General features: G+C 47.2%; 1 protein-coding gene across 1 annotated transcript in view; it reads right to left on the bottom strand.

Annotated features, from left to right (window-relative positions):
* ARID1A (AT-rich interaction domain 1A) overlaps positions 1-10,185 on the bottom strand; it is a 73,778-nt gene extending 63,593 nt beyond the window's left edge. Inside the window, exon 1 of the mRNA XM_047792766.1 lies at positions 8,991-10,185. Within this exon, the coding sequence (XP_047648722.1) occupies positions 8,991-10,121 (1,131 nt within the window). The 5' untranslated portion in view covers positions 10,122-10,185. The remainder of the gene's footprint in view (positions 1-8,990) is intronic.
* Between the last annotated feature and the right edge of the window lie 9,521 nt (positions 10,186-19,706).

Genomic DNA, 19,706 nt, shown 5'->3' with positions numbered 1-19,706 from the left:
CCACGTGGCTGAACTCACACTCTTCTTAAAGTCAAAGTACACCAGGCACCAGTCAGTTTTGAATAAACAGTTGGACCCAGATGCACTCATGCCTGGCAAGCAAGTTGTGACCTCAAGGAAAACAGGAGGCAAAATAAAAAACACTAAGCACAAAGCAAATGGGTTTTCAAATGACTGATATCACACCAATCCCTAAACTACCCTGCTGCCATTATGCTGGTGCTAGATCTGAACAGGAGAGTTCCTTTTAACAGAGATGTCTATAAACAAGCAAGCTGAAAGATAGCAAGTTTAAGAGGAAAAAGCACACAAAAATCTTGGCTGCTGTGATAAGCCACAAAAAAAAAATTTATGAATGTGCTAGTGCCAAGGGAGGAGGAAGTCTAATACCTAACACTGCAGATTTGGGAACCCAGAAGCAATGAAGCCATAAGGAAGCCCAAGTGCAAAAGAGGGAAAAAGCACATGGCACATTTCCTCTTCATATTCAAGCAGCACTCTGGGCCTAAAGAGCACACAGCCTGGTGTCCAAAGCCCCTTAGTATTTCCTATCAACATTAACTTCCTGGAGGGCAACAAAAATCTGTCCTGGATTACTGAGTGATTTCTAATATGTACCATAACCAACACTAAGTCAACATTTTAGGGATCAAATTTCCTACCATGCAGCATGTTGGAATGCATTCTTGGCACTAGGCTTCTTCCCACTGCAGTCCACCCTTAGAAAATGCAGAAGCCACTGAGAAATAAAGACTCAACCTGTAGTTCCCGCTGTGGCGCAGTGGTTTACGAATCCGACTAGGAACCATGAGGTTGCGGGTTCGATCCCTGGCCTTCTCAGTGGGTTAACTATCCAGCGTTGCCGGTGAGCTGTGGTGTAGGTTGCAGACGCACCTCGGATCCCGCGTTGCTGTGGCTCTGGCGTAGCCTGGCAGCTACAGCTTGGATTAGACCCCTAGCCTGGGAAACTCCATATGACGCGGGAGCGGCCCAAGAAATGGCAAAAAGACAAAATAAATAAATAAATAATAAAATAAAATAGGTCTAAAGACTCAACCTGTCCCAAGACCATCTTCTAGTATGAACAAATGACTAACAAAAACAAACAAAAGTTCACTCATATGTCCCTTCAAATTCAATAAAAACTAATGCTATCCATTTAAACAGGGGGAAGAGCAAGTTCAGAGAAGAATACCCCTAGTGATCAAGTCAACATTCACCTCACCTGGGTTTCTATAAAACGTGACTGACAAAGGAATTCGTCTCAAGCCCCTACACACCACACCACTGGTGCCCAATTCTAAGTTACTGGAAACTCACTTCTGCAAAATGCCAGAACAGCAAGGCAAAGATATTGGAAGGGATATTTCTAACCTAGAATCTATATTCAGCACTCCATACTTTTAACAGTGTAACCCTCCTCTTCCAGGTGGAAGCACTGTAGTAGCTTGGCACTGGACAGTCCATGCATTTCAGCTGTTAAGCATCCACTTACAGCCTTTTTCAAAGTGCCAGAAATCACAGGTGGTCCAATCACACATGGACCAACAGGTAAAGAGAAACCAAAGTCACTACATTTCAGAGGCTGCCATAAGGAGTAAGTACGTGTTTGCAGCTTTATGAGCTTCTTGGCCATAGCCAACCTAATCAAAAGCAGTATTAAATGCCATTTCTGTGAACAGATGGGCAAACTGCTGATGTGCGGACTTACCCACCCAATAACCCTCAATATAATGTGTGATTCCGAGCAACTCAACCTGAGCACAGCCCCCAAATCTTCAGAAATAACAGCAGCCTTAAGAGTCCCAACAGGTACATCATGGTTCCTGTTTTAAGAAAGGCCAGTTAACTTCCAAAAAAACAAAAAGAAAGAAAACTTGGGCTCTCTAACCAAAGCTGAACCACCGTCACTGTAGAGTTGTCCAGGGCACACAACTCTAAAGGTGACACAACTTTCCAATCCCAAAATTACTACAAAAGAGCCCCTGAACTGCTGAGAACTTGGCAGGTTGTACTAAAAGCCCCCACATAACCACAGGAACCACTAAGACCCTGAAACCACTCCTTCATGGAATTTTACGGTTACAGTCCAAATTTTCAAAGTCACTAGAATGAGACAACTACAGGTCTGGGGATGGATGTGTAATTTGGATTCTGCAAAGCCCAGGGAACTCAGAATAGCATTATGAAAAAGCACATTAATATTTTAACTTTTCCCTTCTTGGACATTTAACTTTACAAATCACTGCCTCTGAAAAGCTGTCTCAGGTTTACCCTAACCAAATCTGATTGCTCTTTATTCTCTGATTCCTTCAGCTTATAGTTTGGTCTACATCCATTTATAAAACCTTGCTGTGCCCGCTTTCCAAATGTGTGCACATAAGCATGCTTCTCCAAGAAAAGTAAATTCCTTTGGAGATAGTGCCTCTATCTTTTAAGTCCCTCCCTACTTTCTGATCAATGTGTTCGCTTAGAGCTATTTCCCACTCCCATTTGAATCTCCAGATCTCCCTAAGCTAGACAGGACTCATGCTCTCAGCAATAAGCCTAACGTTCTAATCCCTTTCCCAACACTATACTGGGAAAAGCAACCAATGTCCGTGTCAACCCAAGTTTTTGTATTTTGTTTTAAAACAAACTGATAGCCTTTAGTAAATTAGCTGGACCTAACTAAAAATTATGGTCAGAGCCATAATTACATTCATATTCCCTACTACTACACTGAGTCAAAAGGCATTTCCAGGACTCTGGCCTAAAAAACACTTCACTACTTGTGAAGAAAACTGGTGTCAGAGTCAGTGGATTAAGTTTAAAAAGGGACTTTGACAAAGTAAAACATCTCACAAGGCAACCAAAGCAGAGTACAATAGGCAGACAGCTAAAATATTAGAATACTTCCTCCTCCATAAAAAGGATGTTTCACTAAAGGAACCCAGAAATATTTTTAATCCTAAAAAGGCAATTTCAAAAACAAAGATTGAATCTACCCACATAACCCTTTAGGCAGGATTTAGTGAGTCCCCAAACATTTGGACTTCGTACTGACCCAGGAACCTGGGGCATTAATTTTAATGTATAAGTGATACACAAGAGTCCAGTAAAAACCTTATCAATAAACCTGGCCCTTGGAGTGGGCTTATAACCCGGAGAGCCAACGCAGAACTGAGGCTGAGGACAATAGTGAAGTTGTAGTATCTTTTCTTCTCCTTTTTGGCATTCCAAAAATTCAAACCCAACCTTAAAACCTCACTAAACGAGAAGACCTTTCTGAAAGGACAAGGCTTTAAATTTAAAGCTCACAGTCTCATAAACCAAGTTTTAGGAGCGCATTTACTTCACCCTTCTTTCTAAACTTCTGTTTATTTTCACTCTGAAATTGCAATCAATTTTGAACAGGGATTCCTGTGTCCTGATCTTAGCATGGAGCCAGGGGTGGGGAGGCTTCTCTTCCAGGGCAGCATCTTTTTCACTTTAAATCTCTTTTAGATCATCTCTTCTTATCTTCATGCTCTCCACCCACAGCCCCAGCCCCCAGCATTACCCTCTTTTCCTTATCCCCAAGTCTTTTTCTTCAATGTTATTTTATTCCACCACACTATCTTTGCTTGAAAACTGTTTATTAATTTGCCTGTCAAACATTCTATAGAGCCGTTTACATCTTACTACAGAAACCTCCTGGGTACATATTGACAGCTCAGCAAGTATTTACACAACGCTCTGAAACATTTGGTTCCTTCAGAGTGAAGAAGCTGCTGTGTCAAGCAGAGAATTATCAAACACCTTTCCCTCTACCTTTTTCCCTCTTTCATAAAGGAAAGCTTCCTTCTCACACACCTCTAAAATGCCAGAATTACACTTTTAAACTACTAAACCAGGAGGAGAAAGACTGGAAATTCAGGTATGCTAGAGAACAGCTGAAAGAACAGCATTTTCAAGACCACCGGCAAACCACACCACATAGTTTAAAAAACCAAAACCCAAACCAAACAAACAAAAAATAGGGGTATGAGAAAAGGCAATACACCTATGAAGTTGACCCTGAAATGCTTAGCTTTTCCTGTTCCTGGTCTAGTCTCAGGAACTCTTGCTCCTTTCTCAGCAAAACTTACAGGGCAAGTTCAGGCACTCAGATTACAACCAACTGCCCAAACCAGACCTAGACCTGCCTGAACACCAGAAGAGTCTGGAAAGATTAATGCTATCTCTCATTACCTTCCTATCCCCCCAAAAGAAACTGAGTGTTAATGCTGAATTTATGAATACCCACTCCTTACCCCACTCCTACTCTAATCCTGTCATGTAGATTTTGAAGGAACTATTTTTCAAGTCTTACTTTAATGAAGTCTATTTTCTTTTTTTCTTTTCTTGCTTTTTAAGGGCCACACCTACAGCATATAGAAGTTCCCAGGCTAGGGGTCAAATTAGAGCTACAGCTGTCTACCACAGCCACAGCCACGTGGGATCCAAACCATGCCTGCAACCCACACCACAGCTCATGGCAATGCCAGATCCTTAACCCACTGAGCAAGGCCAGGGATCGAACCCAAGTCCTCAAGGATACTAGTTGGGTTCATTACTGCTGAGCCACAATGGGAACTCCCGCCTAATTTTTCATTTACTGTTTAGTGTTTTAAAACCACCAGCCAGATGCAATGACTAATGACAAACAGGTAACAGTTTCAAGGCAAAACGGTCTGGTAGGGCTCTCTCTGTGAAGGGCCACAGACCACAGGCTCCCAACTATTCAGAATTTGTTCCTATAAATCCTCAAGAGAAAACAGCCTTGAGTAACTTGGGCCTAGGGAAAAAAGATGGTCTCAAGATTTCTATCAGAAAAAGGTACAGAAAGAAGCTCCCTTGTTAACAAGCCAGGAATGGAAGCACAGTCAGATGTGCAGCATCAGAGGTTATGCAGTCCATCAACTTCACTTTACTGATGAAGGGAAAATGAAACAGAGGAGGCGAATGCCCTGCCCCACGTTACACATCTTAACCCAGAGCTACATGTGGAACCAAAGCGCCTCTTCTCCCCAAGTCCTGTGCTCTTTACCTCTCACTACCTGATGCCAAACACAACTCTATGCGCATCAGTAATGATAATGATCAACCTAAACAAGGAACAACACAGAGACAAAAGCCAAGGGAACCAGGACTCCATTTCAGACACTGAGGTATCATCCTAGCTCACTGGCAGGAAGAACTATTCAGTGCCAATTTACTCTGAATACCACATTTTATCCATATTTGTATGCTTCAGTTGCACCTAGAATTTTGCAATCTAAAGCCAATCAATACAATCTTTTGGGGGACAGGAATGGGAAAGTGCCCTGACCAATACTTTGTTAATTTATTTCCACATTTCAAAAAAGGTTCACTGACTTTGCAGAAGTTACTGGAGTCAATCTAATATATGAATGTTTAATGCAATCCAAGACATCCTGTTACAGCATGTGCCACTTGTCATAGTTACTCTGTGTCATATACAAAGAAAAGAACCTTAAAAAAAGTTCTTCACAGGGACCAATATAAAAAGGCCAACCCTGGTCCTGTTTTCTTTCTTCTCTCACCCCCATCCCAACCCCCATCACCCCCAGTTCTCTCATGGAAAGCAGAGAAACATGAAGCCCTCACAACTAAGTGCCATCTCGGTGTGGTTTTCCTGGTACCTCCTACTTGAGAGCACTCCAAGAGTCCTGTGTTTCAGCCAGCCCAGAATTTCTGCCAGTAGGCATTCCCATAATAAGCCCAGGATTCCTGTATTTGTTTCCTAGGAGTCAGAAACATCATTTGTTATTTCCATAGCAGGAACTAACAGCCAAACTTCCACAATCAAATCCATCTTGATCCTAGACTACGTACTCTATTCCAGTTTTTACTTTGATGAGCTAGTACTACCGTCAAGGTAATACAGCATCCCAAGTAAAAGGCTTCACACAAGGTCTAAGCACATAGCTAACTCAAGAATATCTCATCGCTAACAGGATTCAACACCTTGAGACAACACCAATTATGGAAAGGCATAAAGGAAAAGTTTTGTTTTCTGGGATCTTCCTAGCACCTGTGAAAAAAACACAGCCTCAACACACACACTTACCTAATCTTTATTTCATAAAGGCAGAGTCAAATGAGAACATTACTACCTTAGCTGTGTCAATCAAATCTCTGCAAAAGAAAATCCTAATTCGAGACTGAGGTAGGGAAAGAAGAGGACAGAGCAAGACCTTATTATTTAAGACTGCTTAGGAATAGTCTGACAAGAGGTTTATCCTTAAGCAGCAAAAAGGAATTCAGAACAAAATCTATCCACTTACAACTCTCATCGAGATGACATACCTGAAGCAGCCCACAAAACCCTGAGTTGCATCTTGTCTCTTCTACAAGTGAATGCTCACCAGCCTATGCTCTGGGTCTCAGGGGAGTAGGTAACTGAACTGAAATAAAATAGGACTGTATACTGTGTAAGTGCCAGCCCTGGTAACATTAAAAGGAATCAGAAAATTCACCCAAAGGCAGAACAGACAAGCTTCCAAACAGGGACTGTATCTACTTTCCTACCATTTACCCAGCAGAAAACATAGTACCTAGTACATAGGAAAAATGCTCAGATATTTAATGATTGAAAAACAAATCGTTATATGGCAAAAGTTGGTTTAAAAAAAAAAAAAAAAAGCATTTGCTTGAATATTCCGAAGCCGAAAGAATTCAAATTAACTTTTGTGTTTAAATGAGCCTGACATACCCCAAACTATTTTATTTCTTTTGATAGTTTCTCAGCCTCCCCTCAACACTGCAAAAAAAAAAAAGGGGGCGGGGGGGAAATGAGGAGAAAGAGATATGACCCAGAGACAAGAGAATGTTCTGTTTTCTAAGACAAAATTTATGCCTCAGACACTAAATCCAATTTAAAAATCCCCTATTTCTTGCCCAGATGTAGAACATTATGAAAGACATGGAGTCAGGGCACAGAGCTCTAAACCTGCCATCTGACACAACTATTTTCAAAATTCCCAGCTCAACGAAAGAGTAGAAAACCAGTTCTAGGATGGGGAGGGAATACATCTAATTAGGCCGTGCAAGTGAAAAAAACATCTCATAGCACAAAGTACAACTTGGTACTGCTTGGGGGGGTGGGGTGGAGGGCAGACATAAGGGAGCTTTTCCCCGTCTCTTTGAAAAGATAGACAACTCCACAGAATATCAAATATGCCTGACCAAAGCCTTGAAGACAGAACATGATGAAGAGGTTAGAAGCACGGAATAAAAGAGAATGCATAAAAATGTACCTAAAAGTTGTAATGTCTAAGCAAATCTTAAATATCACTGTAGATCATATCTTTATCTTCTTGGAAGATACAAATAAATGGAACTTAAAATGCAGAGAAGAAAATTGGTCAACCTCTATTTCAAAACTCTAAAACGACCGATGACAAAACAGAAAACTAGTCTTTTTGATATTCCAGGAACAAATGATAAATCTCACCAAACCAAGCCTTTAGGAGATAGTCCCTCTTCTCAAGACCATCTTCATCAAGGAAAGATGTCAGCTTCCCTTTAAATTGAGCTGCTCTCCCAAAGTTCAATTAACAAAAGAAAGTGTTAACAAGATTCAACACGTAAACAAAGAACGAGGCCAGCCTTCCTTAAAACACAACACTTGAATATGAAATTCTCTCAGAAAGCTTCCAGTTCTCAGAAAGTTTTCTCCTACCCCCTTGGATAAAGATCCCACATTTGCCACTCAATAAGAAGCTCAGTAAAATAATTTCAATTCTGCAAAGCGAACAGGGTCAAAATTACTCAAGACAAACACATCTTCAGAGCCATCAAAGAAGTCATTTATACCATCAGGAAAGTCACAAAACCAAAACAAACAGCAAACCCATTGTAGAGAAAAACTCAGCTAGTGTTCTGACAACACAGAATCTATTTCAGGCTGCATAAAACATAACAAGCAAAATAAATCCAAGGTACAAGCAAAATGCCACTGCCTCCTCTTTTGTTTCAGGCACAATGTAACAAGGGCAGCCTGTCTGGGGCTCTGCTCCTGCTGATACAGTATTGCTGCTTAAACCTCCCTCCTCAAGGTCACAGCCAATTTCAGCTCTGGAATAAAAAGCAGATAGTGGCAGCGATGGTTTGGGTTATCACTGGCAGAAAAGCAGAGTGTAAAAGTTTATGAGCTCATCAGGATTGTTGTACCATTACATCAGAGGCAATTATAAATGGCCAAGAGCAGGAGATGGGGAGCCAATCAGATCACAGATAGGATGTCAACCTAAGACCAACTGTCTCCTGGCTTTGACAGAAGGATTTTACCTCCATAATTCAAATCCCAAACCAAAGCAATCTGCACTTACTACTCCAATCACTCAGCTGTTTACCAGCACTTCCAGGGAGAAGCCCAGGCCACTGGGCGGACAGAGACTAAGACAGGAGACGGCCCGGGCTGCCCTGGGTGAACCGCAGCCGGCCTCTAGCTGCCCCCAAGCAGGCCCCTGCCCAACCTCGAGGTCCCCCCGAGCCCGAGGGGCCCCTCCTCGAAAGCACACTTAGGGGACGGCCCAGAGGAAGGTGGGGGGGCGGGCAGAGAAGAGCGGCAGGTGAGCAAGAAACTGTTCACTCAACTCCCGAGCTCCTAGCACTGCCTACACCCTATCCTGACCCCCCAACACCCCCTCACCTCGGGCTGTGCCCTTTCCTGCACACTCTGCCCCGCACCCCCTTGAAGACCCCCGGAGCTGGAAGGGACCAGGGTAGAGGGAGAAGGGGAGCAGACACTTCAGGGAAAGCCCCACACAAAGGCTGAAGGGAGGGAAAGAGAGGAAGGCAGACAGGCAGCCATTTTAAGAGAGAAGAGCCAGACAATGGCAGCTCCCCAGCAGTGGGGACCTCGGACTGGGGGTAAACCACGGCTCGGGCCTGCTCCCCGCCGCTGCCACCCACTCCCAGGACCCCGTTCGCCCCAGCCCCCTCCCCACTCAGCCATGTACCTGCGGGGTCCGGGCGAGCGGCTGCCCCCCGCCGCCGCTGCTCCCAGGGCTCATGGGCGCGTGGTGGCTCCTTTGTTGGGCCCCTCCCGAGGCGGCCGCCACAGCCGCGGCAGCAGCAGCCCCCCAGCACTGCGAGGCCATGTCCGCCGGGCCCTTGCCCGCGCCTCCGTCCTGGGGCCCGCCGCCGTAGTCGCCCCCAGGGTAGCCCTGGTAGCCCCGGGCCGAGCTGGGCGACGTGAGCAGTTGGTTGAGGGTGGGGGTGGCGGTGGGTTGGGGGGTTCCCCCTCCGGCCGCTGAGGGGCCGCCTCCCCCCATGGCCCCGAAGCGCTGCTGAGCGAAGGACGAAGACGACGAGGAGGCGGAGGCGCTGGAGGAGGGAGGCGGCTTGGAGCCGGCGGCCGCCGCCGCGCCGGAGCCCGGAGTGCCACCTCTCGGGGAGCTCAGCGCGTAGGCCTGGGGGGGCGGGGGGTAGGCGCTGCGGTTGGGGTAGTAGGAGTTGTACTGGTGGTTGGGGAAGCCGTGGTCGTGCGAGTTCTGCTGGGGCCCCGCGTAGGGCTCCAGGCCCCCGCCGCCGCCGCTCTGCAGCGCTGCCAGGCCAGGGCTTTGTTGTCCGCCATGTTGTTGGTGGAAGACGGCGGCCGCCGCGGCGGCGACGGCAGACGGGCTCCGGCCGTAGGGTTGCCCGAAGCCGTAGGCTGGGGGCGGCAAGGCGGCCGCCGCTGAGTGAGGAGGCGCCCCCACCCCATCGCTGCTGCCGCCACCGCCGCCGCCGGGCGGCTCCGTGAGGTTATTGTTCAGGGCGGGCCTAGGGCCCGCGTTCCCGTTCGAGTTCTTCAGGTCCGGCTCCGCACCGGGCCCGCCGCCGCCACCGCTGGCTCCGCCGCCGCCGCCACCCCCATTGCTCTCGGCCCCGTCCTGCAGCTCCTTTCCCAGTGGCTGCGGCGGCCCCACGGCGGGGCCCTCGCTTTCCTGCCCGGCGGCTGCCTTCATTTCCCCGCGCTCGGCCGCTGCCGCCGCCGCCTCGCCCCCCGCCTCCTCCCGCTGCTGCTGCTCCGCTTTCTTCAGCTCCGAGGGCGGCGGCGGCGGGTTGCCCAGGTTGCTGGCGGCGGCGGGGGCGACCTGCGCGGCCATGATCCCCGCTGTCTCGTCCGCGGAGAGACCCGGCCCTGTCTTCGTCTTCTCCCCCCCTCCCACCCCGCCCCGGGGCCGAGTCCCCCGGGCTGCCCTCCCCACCCGCCCGGGCGGGCCTCGCGGGGCTCCGCTGCTGCGCTGCGCTCGCTCGCTCGCTCCTCTCCCCCCCGCCCCGCCGGCTCAGGCTCCGGGCTGGCGGCGGCGGAGGAGGAGGAGGCGGCGGCGGCGGCGGCCGAGGCGCCGGCGGCTCAGCTGCTCCCGGCTCTGTAGGCTCGGGACCCGGCTCTCCCGGCTCATTCCCCCCAAGCCCTTGCCTGGGAATGAGGGGGGCGGTGGAGGCTCCGCTCCCCAGGGCCTGGCCCCGCTGTGACTCTCCGCTTTCTGCTGCCGGAGAAAGGAGGAGGGAGGGAGGGGAGGGAGGGAGGCGAGGGGGAGGGGGGCGGGGAGGGAGGGAGCGGGGGGAGGGGGACCCGGGACGGGCGGGCTTGAGGGCGCGCGGCAGCAGCCCCGGCGCCGGGAGGCAGAGTCGGAGCGTGGGCCGGGCCGGGCGTCCTGCCTCCCCTCCCCGGCCTCGGCGCGGGCTGAGGCTGCTGCGCGGCAGCGGGCGAGCGAGCGGGCGGGCGGCCGGAGTGAGCGGCTAGAGCGCCCCACTCTCCTCCGAGTCCCCCTCACTCCGACACGAGGCTCAGCACTGCCATTTTACCCAGCGCCGTCGCGGCCGCCTGGCAAACCCGGAACGGAGCGCGGAGCGGGCGCAGGCCGTGGAACGGACTCGCTCCCTTCCCCTTACAAAGGAGGAGGGGAGAGAACCAGCCGCGGCGACGGCAGGCCCTCTGCCGCTTTCGCTCGGCAGCGCCGCCGCCGAAGCTTCGGGGAAAACCCGGCCCGGAGCTCATGCCTCTCCGGAGCCTGTGTCGCCTCCCTCCCGGCGTTCCTTCTTCTCCGGGTCGGTCCCTTCCAGGCCGCGCGGAGGTGAGCGGGCAGTGTGAACTTTACTCGCGGCTGCAAAATTGGCCTGAGCCCGAGACCGCGGCCGCCTCGGCCCGGGCCTGACCCCCTGGCAGCCAGCCTGGTCTCTTGGCTGCTACTTAGCACCTCTACAGCACTTTGCTTCTTCAAAGCCTTTTGCAAACCCGCTCCAAAGACCCAGCTGAGCCTTACATTTTTATCCCCTTTGCAACCTGCATGAAATGACAGATCACTGTTTCAGACGTTCAGTTTTCCCACTCCTCTGCCCTCATTAGCTGGTCCTCACAAGGCCCTGGGGGCATGAGGTCCATTATCCCCATTTTACAGAATCTTAAGACTTCTTGAGACTGCCCTGTCAAAGGGCAGAGGAGGGTGGCTTTAAAACGTAGCAGAGTCCCCAAAGCTTCCCGTTTACTTAACATTAAAAAGGAAAAAAGCAGTCAAGCTGTGCCATATCCAACAATGAGATCAGAATATCAGAATGGGTTTGAGATCAAAGCTGAGCATCTTAACACTGACTTAAAATGGTCACCACTGAAGCTACTTTGGGGATACATGACAGCATTTTAGCACGAGAACACAAGCTCCACAAAGGGGGACTTGAGCCCTAGTCTCCAAAGACAAGTACTTGTAAGACTGTAAACAGACCACAGAAGAAGCTCCAGGGACTAGAAGAACCTGAATGTTAAAAGGAACCACTGCAGAAGAGGGATGGCCAAATGGAGGGAAACCATTTTCTCCTTCCAGAAAATGGGCAGTCTAAACAGATGCAACTCCAACTTGTTTTCTATCTTCCACTGTAAAGAGTCTTCAGAGTTTACATTCTAAGAGATGCTGATGAACCGGAGGTGTACATAGAAAACTCCAGATCCACAGGCCCCACAAAATACCAGCAACAGACTTTTCCTCCTGTGGCTGACTTGGAATGCTCTGACATGACAGGCTACAAAAGCCAGAGGGGATTCCAGCTCCTCACCAAACCCAAACCTGCCTTGGAAGAAGCCAGACCAGCTAGTCACTAGATGCCAGGGCCTTTTTCCCCCTCAGATTTTGTAAATAGAGACTTCATGGACATAGAACCATTATCTTAGAACTTCCAGATTCTGCAGGCCCGAGAGTACTGGCCATGCCACAGATCACTGAATAATTTCCAAAACCTAAACTCAACATAAGAGCATCTTACACTAAAAAGGCAACACCTTCTTATTACTCTAAGAGTGGTGTTTTCCCCACCCCCCAAGCCAAGAGCCAAACAGGCCTGCCAGGCTTTGACTGACTGGAATGGACCAGTGCCCTCCTTTCACTCATAGTCCTCAGGGGCAACAACTCTCCTGGTGCATTAGGTCCTAGAAACCAAATTATAGGCTGCCTCATAAATAGAGCTTGGCTATTTAATAAACTGCCTCTGAGCTGGCAAACAGTCTTGAGTCCTGCACACAAATGAGGAATTTTTTACATGCAATTACCCTGCCATTTTCAGAGCTGGAGTATAATGAGAAACCTGGAGCCCAGTGAAAATCTGTAAGCCAGAATAAATCTGCCTCCAGAGGAAGCCCCCATCCCCTTTCTTCAATGGCTGTGAAATTTGGAAAGTGCCAAAATCTCTTTCCGACACGTGGGCACGCTGTTTTGAAAACAGCCACCATTTTTATCTAGCAGTGAAGTGCACAAAAATCTATGCACCTGGGTTGGAGGCGATAATGTAACGTTTCTCCTTTCCCACTTAAAAAAAAAAAATCGCAAATCCTTTATAGTCCTCTTCCACCTCTACCTTTAGAGCCCCACACCACTATTCCAGGGACTGCCGAGTTGACGGGAACTTTCTTAGAAACTGGCCCATCAGCTTTCCCTAAGGGCCATGGCAGCGGCAAGGGGGGAGGGGAGGAGCTGGGCACGTGGCTGGCCCGAGCTGCGAGTCTCGGGTTTGGGGCTGTGGGTCCTCCCCTCGGTGGAGTTTTATCCCCCACGGCCCCTGCCTTTTAACCCCACACCCAGGCAGCTCAGGAATCCCGGCGCAGATTGAAGAACTAGGACTAGGACAGCACAACCCGCACGAAAGCGCCTCTGCCACCAACAGCCTGATGGCAAATATGGACCGAATCGTTGACATGGAAACCGGACTAAAGTCTCGCTCGCTCCCTCACAAGAGAGTTCTTATCGCCGTCCCCAACCACACGGCAGTTGGCAAACGCGGACTGGATCTCCAGCCCGGAGGATCGGGCTAAGTTCTCAGTGCGCAGCTTTAACTCCCGCGGCTGCCGCAGCGGAGGGGGCAGGGCTGCCAGGACAGACCGACTGAAAATGGCAGAGGCTGTGCACTTATTTCATCCAGCTGCACAGTGTGCGTGGATTGGGCCTGAGGGTAAGGGAACAACCTATTAAAATCCAAACAGTCAACTGCAAAATGTGGAACCGAGGCCTGCAGGGTTAGCTTAGAGAGGGAAACGTTTGCAGGGAGGACAGCCCTTCCTCTCTTGCAATTTGCTTCCCCTAAGTGTCCGAAATACAAAATTCAGCCAACAAAAGATCGAGCTCGGCTCCTTCCTTTCCTCACTCTTTTTGAAGGAAAACGCCTAAGCCCGGGGATCCGAGTGAGGGTTTGCCTCGGTTCTGAATTAAGGCGCGGGAAATTGGTGGAGCGCAGGGTTCTGCCCCCACACGCATCCCTGCCTCGGCAAAGAGCAGACACCCAGCGGAGCTCTCCAGAGTGCGAACTGGAGCTGCGAGTTTGAGCAAAAGGGCAACTACGTCAGTTGACGGAAGCCAGAAGCAGAGTTCAAAGCCTGGCATGGATTCACGTCTGGAGCTGTCTGTTTCTTAAAGTTTGTAACTCCGTGTTCCGAAACAGCCCCAGCGGAGGCTTTGGGAGCAGTGTGAAAGTCTAGCACTACCATCTGACAGCGAGCTGCAAAACTTTGGGCTGCATATTAAGCGAGGAAAGTGGATTGAAGCAAGAGTCAAGGCAATTCATTATGTTACCGGCTTCCAGGAGGGAGCTGTAAGATACGAACTGGATCACCACGGAGAAAGATGGGATGGAGTCCGAATGGCGCTCAACAGCTTTTGGTAAAATTTTGCCTGCCCGGCATCTAGGATTCCAAAGGAGCCAAACCCCAGAGGTATCAAGCATGGTGGGCACTCAACAACTGCTTATCTTTTTCCATTCATCTCAAAGTTTTCAAATGAATAATTTGAAGGAATTTACATTTTAGAATAATAAGGAACCCATTTTGAGAAATGTTAATTTCTGAATGAGGCTTCCCCCCCCCCCAGTCAGAGGAGTAGCTCTGCAAAAACACCCTTAGGCATAAGTCAGTTTGCTTTTTTGGTACCAGTACAAAATAAGAATTACCCTCATCATCACCTACCCAAAAACTGAAATTAAAAATAAAATAAAGTAAATAAAGGTCCAGGCTGGCCCTGGGGTTGGTGGGGGGTTTTAAACAAACATCAGAGTCAGTTTAACATAAGGGAAAATGTACCAACTCTCTCACGCTCTAATATATACATTCTCCTTATCCACTTATCTCATCAGTGAGCTTGCCGACTATTTTTTTGCAGAAGACAGAGTAAAACTATTAATATTTTAAAGACAAACCGACCTGGACTGGAATTTTATAAAACCACTGGGCAGATCAGGAATTTGAGTATTTCTGCTGAGTCTCACTGAAGGTTTGTATTCACCAACTGTTACAAAAATAGTGCATATATGAAAAACCTACTTACAATGAAGCTTGAAAAGCACTTTATAGTCCATCGGAGGAGACACTTGACAATTCTGTATTTGGTACTTATTACACAAAGCTGTTTTTAGATTTGGAGAGCTAAACACTAACAACACACTGACAACATTACCGAGGAAAAATAACGTCACCAGTCTTAATACTGAAGGTATTGCTCAGAAACAGGAAAAGTCTGTTATCTTTGATTTCCCATATTAAGACAGTATAAACTGCTTTTGTTCTGCTTTACTCTTTAAAACCAGTCTAGGCAAATTTCACACATGGAAAATGATTGTAAGGGAAATTTTTGAAAGTTGAGAGTGCAGAAGAAAATCAGAAGGAAAACCAAATATTCTAGGTGGGTATTTCTTTCAGCCTGATTGCATAAAGCATTCTTACACTGCCATTTTACTGAGATAGGAAAAAAGTCAGAGAGTGGGGAAGTTTCTCATAGCAACTGTGGAATGGATCTGGAATGGAGTCTTTTGCTCCAACACAAGTTCTATGGAAGAGAGTTGAAAAGAGAAGGAAAAACCCAGTGAGCATTGACAAAATGGAGGGAGACAGGCATGCGGTCCTGTGAAACAGGATAGTAGGCTGAAACAGTGAGTGTGCAACACAGCCACTTCCAGAGGATACTCAAGCCTGATCATCCTAGGCTTTTTATGTAAGAATCAAAGAAAATCCAAAGGAACCTATTAGGCATAAGGCAGGAAGCGAATGGCCCTTAAGGGAAAGCATTCTGACTAGCTTTAATAGAGTTTAAACCCATCTACCCCTAGATAAAAAGACTTCTTCCAAAGATAAAAGTGGACCAAAAAAAGAGTCTGTTGTGGGGTGCAGTAGTAGTAGTGGCATAGTACTTCAGTGAAATGCAGAACTTAACCAGTGACACCAAGGGAAAGATGCCAGGAAAAATTACAGTGAGTTTTGGCACTTTTCCAAATTATCACTTTCTGCCCTGAAATTTAACAACATTGAAACTGGATTCAGAAGCTACCAGAGGGGCTGGGGGTGGGGACCAGCAGGTTGGTTCTTATTGGCCTACCCCCTCCAGAGAGACTACTGGAAGCCCGCATACAAGTGTGTTGTTGTTCTCCCAGCCTTGCTGTGGAGGGAGAGAAGGAGACAAAGGAGAAATAACCTAACACACTTCAGCAAGCCTATCCAACAGGCCATTTAAAAACAGCACTGAGGCACACACACACACTCTTCTCTCCACCACGATATGTTTTCATTGATAGAGCACATCCACAAACCATGTTCAAACAAAAGAGTACACAATATCACACAACATCAGGTACTATTTTTGCTCCAAACACCAAGATCAGGATACAGAATACACATTTTTTAATACGAAGTCCCTTTTGACCTCAGAAAAAAATCCAAGAGCTCATTTCAGTATTTTTTTCCCCAGTCAATCACAGTTACCTAAAAACATGGCACACTGTTCAGCGAAACCTGGAGCTCACGGCTGATGGTGTTTCACTTTATCCCAGCTGAAGTTGGAAATCCAAAGCAGTCTAGAAAAGAAGAATTCTAGTTGACTCTACACCTAACTCTGGTTTTTTATGAGCTAGCCACCCGTGTTTCCAAGATGGAATCAGGAGAGTTGAGGTACCGCATGGCCTTCATAAGATATTCTCTAAGAAAAAGCTTAGAGATGCGATTGGAGACTGAGTGGCTACTGAGGATTTTAGTAACCCATCATTATTATAATTTATAACTATTACAATGAGGTTGGGCAGAAACCGTTTTGTAAACTTAATCAGATACTGTTGACCAAGGTCACACAGTCTCTGCCTTGAATATCACCTTTCAAGATGAAGCAACTTTATTCTACGCACCTACCCTTCTTCAGCAATCCTTGAGTTACATGTGTTGTTCTGAGCCAGTTTCCACCAAATGGGTCTTCTGTTTAGGCTCAGAACTCTTGTGAGCATGCTATTCTTTCAACTAAAAATAAAGAGTATGATTCTTGCCAATAAGATCAGTCCAAAGCCATATTTATAAGCTTCATGAAGTACCTTGTTCCTTTCTCCAACTATCTCCTAGAATGCTTATTAATGCTATCCTTGGCAGTAGACATTTTTAAAATCCCACAATAAAATTCACAGGAGAGGAGTTCCCTGGTGGTTCAGCATGTTAAGGATCTGGTGCTGTCACTACTGTGGCTTGGGTCACTTCTGTGGCATGAGTTCAATCCTTGGGCCAGGAACTTCCATATGCTGTGGGCACAGCCAAAGATAAAACAAAATTCACAGGAGAGCCCTGCAGTAGCAATAGCACCAGGATGAAATACAGTAGCAAATGGAAGCACTCATGCTGAGCCATAACCAGTCACTGACATCACCTTTTGACTGCCAGTGAGTGATTCATATCCTCAGTGATCTGCTAATTAAAGATTAATTAATTTAGTAAATTCTTCACCATTGCACACATTACACTACCTGACCTAGTCTCTCCTTCACCTCCACCTGTCTGCCCACCTCCCGCAACATACACACTTCTGACATCATGTTTTGGTGTGTGATGCCAAAATATGAGAAATATTTAACAGGAATAATAAGAGAAACATTTTCTAAACAATTAAAATATGGAAGGAACCTGGATAATTAGGGGCATGGGACATTTCTATTTAAGGTTTTTAATTCTATCCTTTCAACCCCAGAATACACACACACACACACACACACACACACGCACGCACGCACACGCACACGTGTGTGCGTGTGTGTGTGTGTGTGTGTGTGTGTTTTGAAAGGATTACAGATGCTGGCCAGGCCTAGGGTTATGCCAAACATATTCTACACTGGCATTTTCCGAACTACATGAAACAGAACAAAAACATGGAGGAGAGGGAATTTGTAGGAACGACATACTACAAAGACCATGAAAACTCTCTTACAGGTGTTCTTGGAAGTGATTGGGGGTAGAGGACGAGGAAAGGGAAGACAGGAGTTAAAGGAAGATGACCTACCAAATACTCAGGGCAGGAAGCCTACAGTCTGAGAGTATCTCAACATTTCAGGAGTTTCCGTTGTGACGCAGTGGTTAACGAATCCAACTAGGAATCATGAGGTTGCGGGTTCAATCCCTGGCCTTACTCAGTGGGTTGAGGATCTGGCGTTGCCATGAGCTGCCGTGTAGGTCTCAGACGCAGCCTGGATCCCGCATTGCTGTGGCTCTGGCATAGGCCAGCGGCTACAGCTCCGATGAGACCCCTAGCCTGGAAATCTTCATATGCCGAGGGAGTGGCCCTAGAAAAGGCAAAAAGACAAAAAAAAAATTCAGACAAAGGCCCAAACTTTCATTCTAAGTCAGATTTCCAATTTATATCCATTTATAAACTATAATGATCAAGATTTCAAATAGACTCGCAAAGTCTAATCATATGGACTGAGTATGATCAGAAGCATCAGAGCAGAGGTTTCCTAGGAGTCAAATGACTGTCTTTTCACTGATGCTTTGAAACCAGTCTAGAAGTTTCCACTTTTTGATTCTGGATGTCAATCCTCTCATTATGTGGAAGCTTCTCAGACAATTACTCTGCTGTGTATAGGTACTACCTTTGTACCCCTCATAAAATACAGTGTACGATTGATGTCTAGCTAACAGGAAAGACATAGCTGCAAAATAGCATAGGGCTTTTTCCTTCAAAATTTATAAGTTCCTAGCATTTAGGTCAAGATCCCTCATTTCTCCAAGAAAGCTGATGAATAAAGAGAAAAGAGAGCAGGTTAAGCATCCAACACTGTCTCTGTGATGGCAAGGCTTTGATCCCCAGCCTGGCATTGCCACAACTGTGGTATAGGTGGCAGCTGAGGCTCAGATTCAGTCCCTGGCCCGGGAACTTCCAATATGCTGTGGTGTAGCCAGAAAAGAGAGAGAAAAGAGAAACAGGGAAAAACCTAAAACATGGCATCATATGGGACCTTAAAGAGATTTTGGTGACTAGTAGGAAATGATGGATGTAAAAAATGCTTTGAGAGAGTGCCTTGTGGCACAGTGGGTTAAGGATCCAGCATTGTCACTGCAGCGCCTCTGAGTGCTGCTGTGTTGTGGGTTTGATCCTTGGCCTGGGAACTTCCACATGCCACGGGCACAACCAAAAACTTAAAAACTAAAAAAACTGCTCTGAGATCACTTGCCTAATTATCAAAGATATTATTATTAATGTTACTAATATTCTTACACTCAGGTTATATTTTAGTCATTTTTCTCCCTTAGAGGAGAAGAGAAGATAATTTCTCCCATTCCTCCTCTCCTCTCTATTCTCTCTCTTTTTGTTTCAGTGTCACATAGGTGCTCATGTATAATTGTACTTGGACTAAATGGCATAAAAATGCCCACAAGGCATAATCTGTGCCACCTTGGCGGCTCTCAAAGCTCAGACTCCTGTACATAACAGCGCTCATGCCAGGGATTCCTGTGTCCATTGGAACCCAGACCTCCTGAGGCAGCTATGAGGAATTAATGAGATATTTGTTTTACCTATTTGGCTGATTCTGGGTTTAGAATGGTCTTTGGTCTTTATGGCAAGAGAAACAACTGTCCACCAAAATGGATGGCTAAGATACACCAAATCAAATCATGTCCTTAATTGGCCAGATGAGAAAGGAAAGAACAAGCCGACTTAGAGTCCACTTAATTGGAACTTTTCATTGGAATCCTAGTGCTGGATGAGAAAACAGGATACAGCCTTCCAACCTTTTGATCCTTGCTATTGAAGAAAAGAATTTGATCTTTAAGATCAATGTTTAGGGGGTTTCAAAATTAGTGACCTGGGAAGTCCCTGGCCAGCAGCTAGCACTTCCTCACTCCATGAACATGTGGCTGTCCCTTTCAGGGGGTTGATGTCTCTAGTTCAGCCTTTCTGAGCCCCTCATGCAGT

The sequence above is a fragment of the Phacochoerus africanus genome, chromosome 8 (assembly GCF_016906955.1).
Source record: "Phacochoerus africanus isolate WHEZ1 chromosome 8, ROS_Pafr_v1, whole genome shotgun sequence".
Taxonomy (NCBI): Eukaryota; Metazoa; Chordata; class Mammalia; order Artiodactyla; family Suidae; genus Phacochoerus; species Phacochoerus africanus.
The sequence above is the reverse complement of the archived record's forward strand: the minus strand, read 5'-3'. Positions and strand labels throughout refer to the sequence as shown.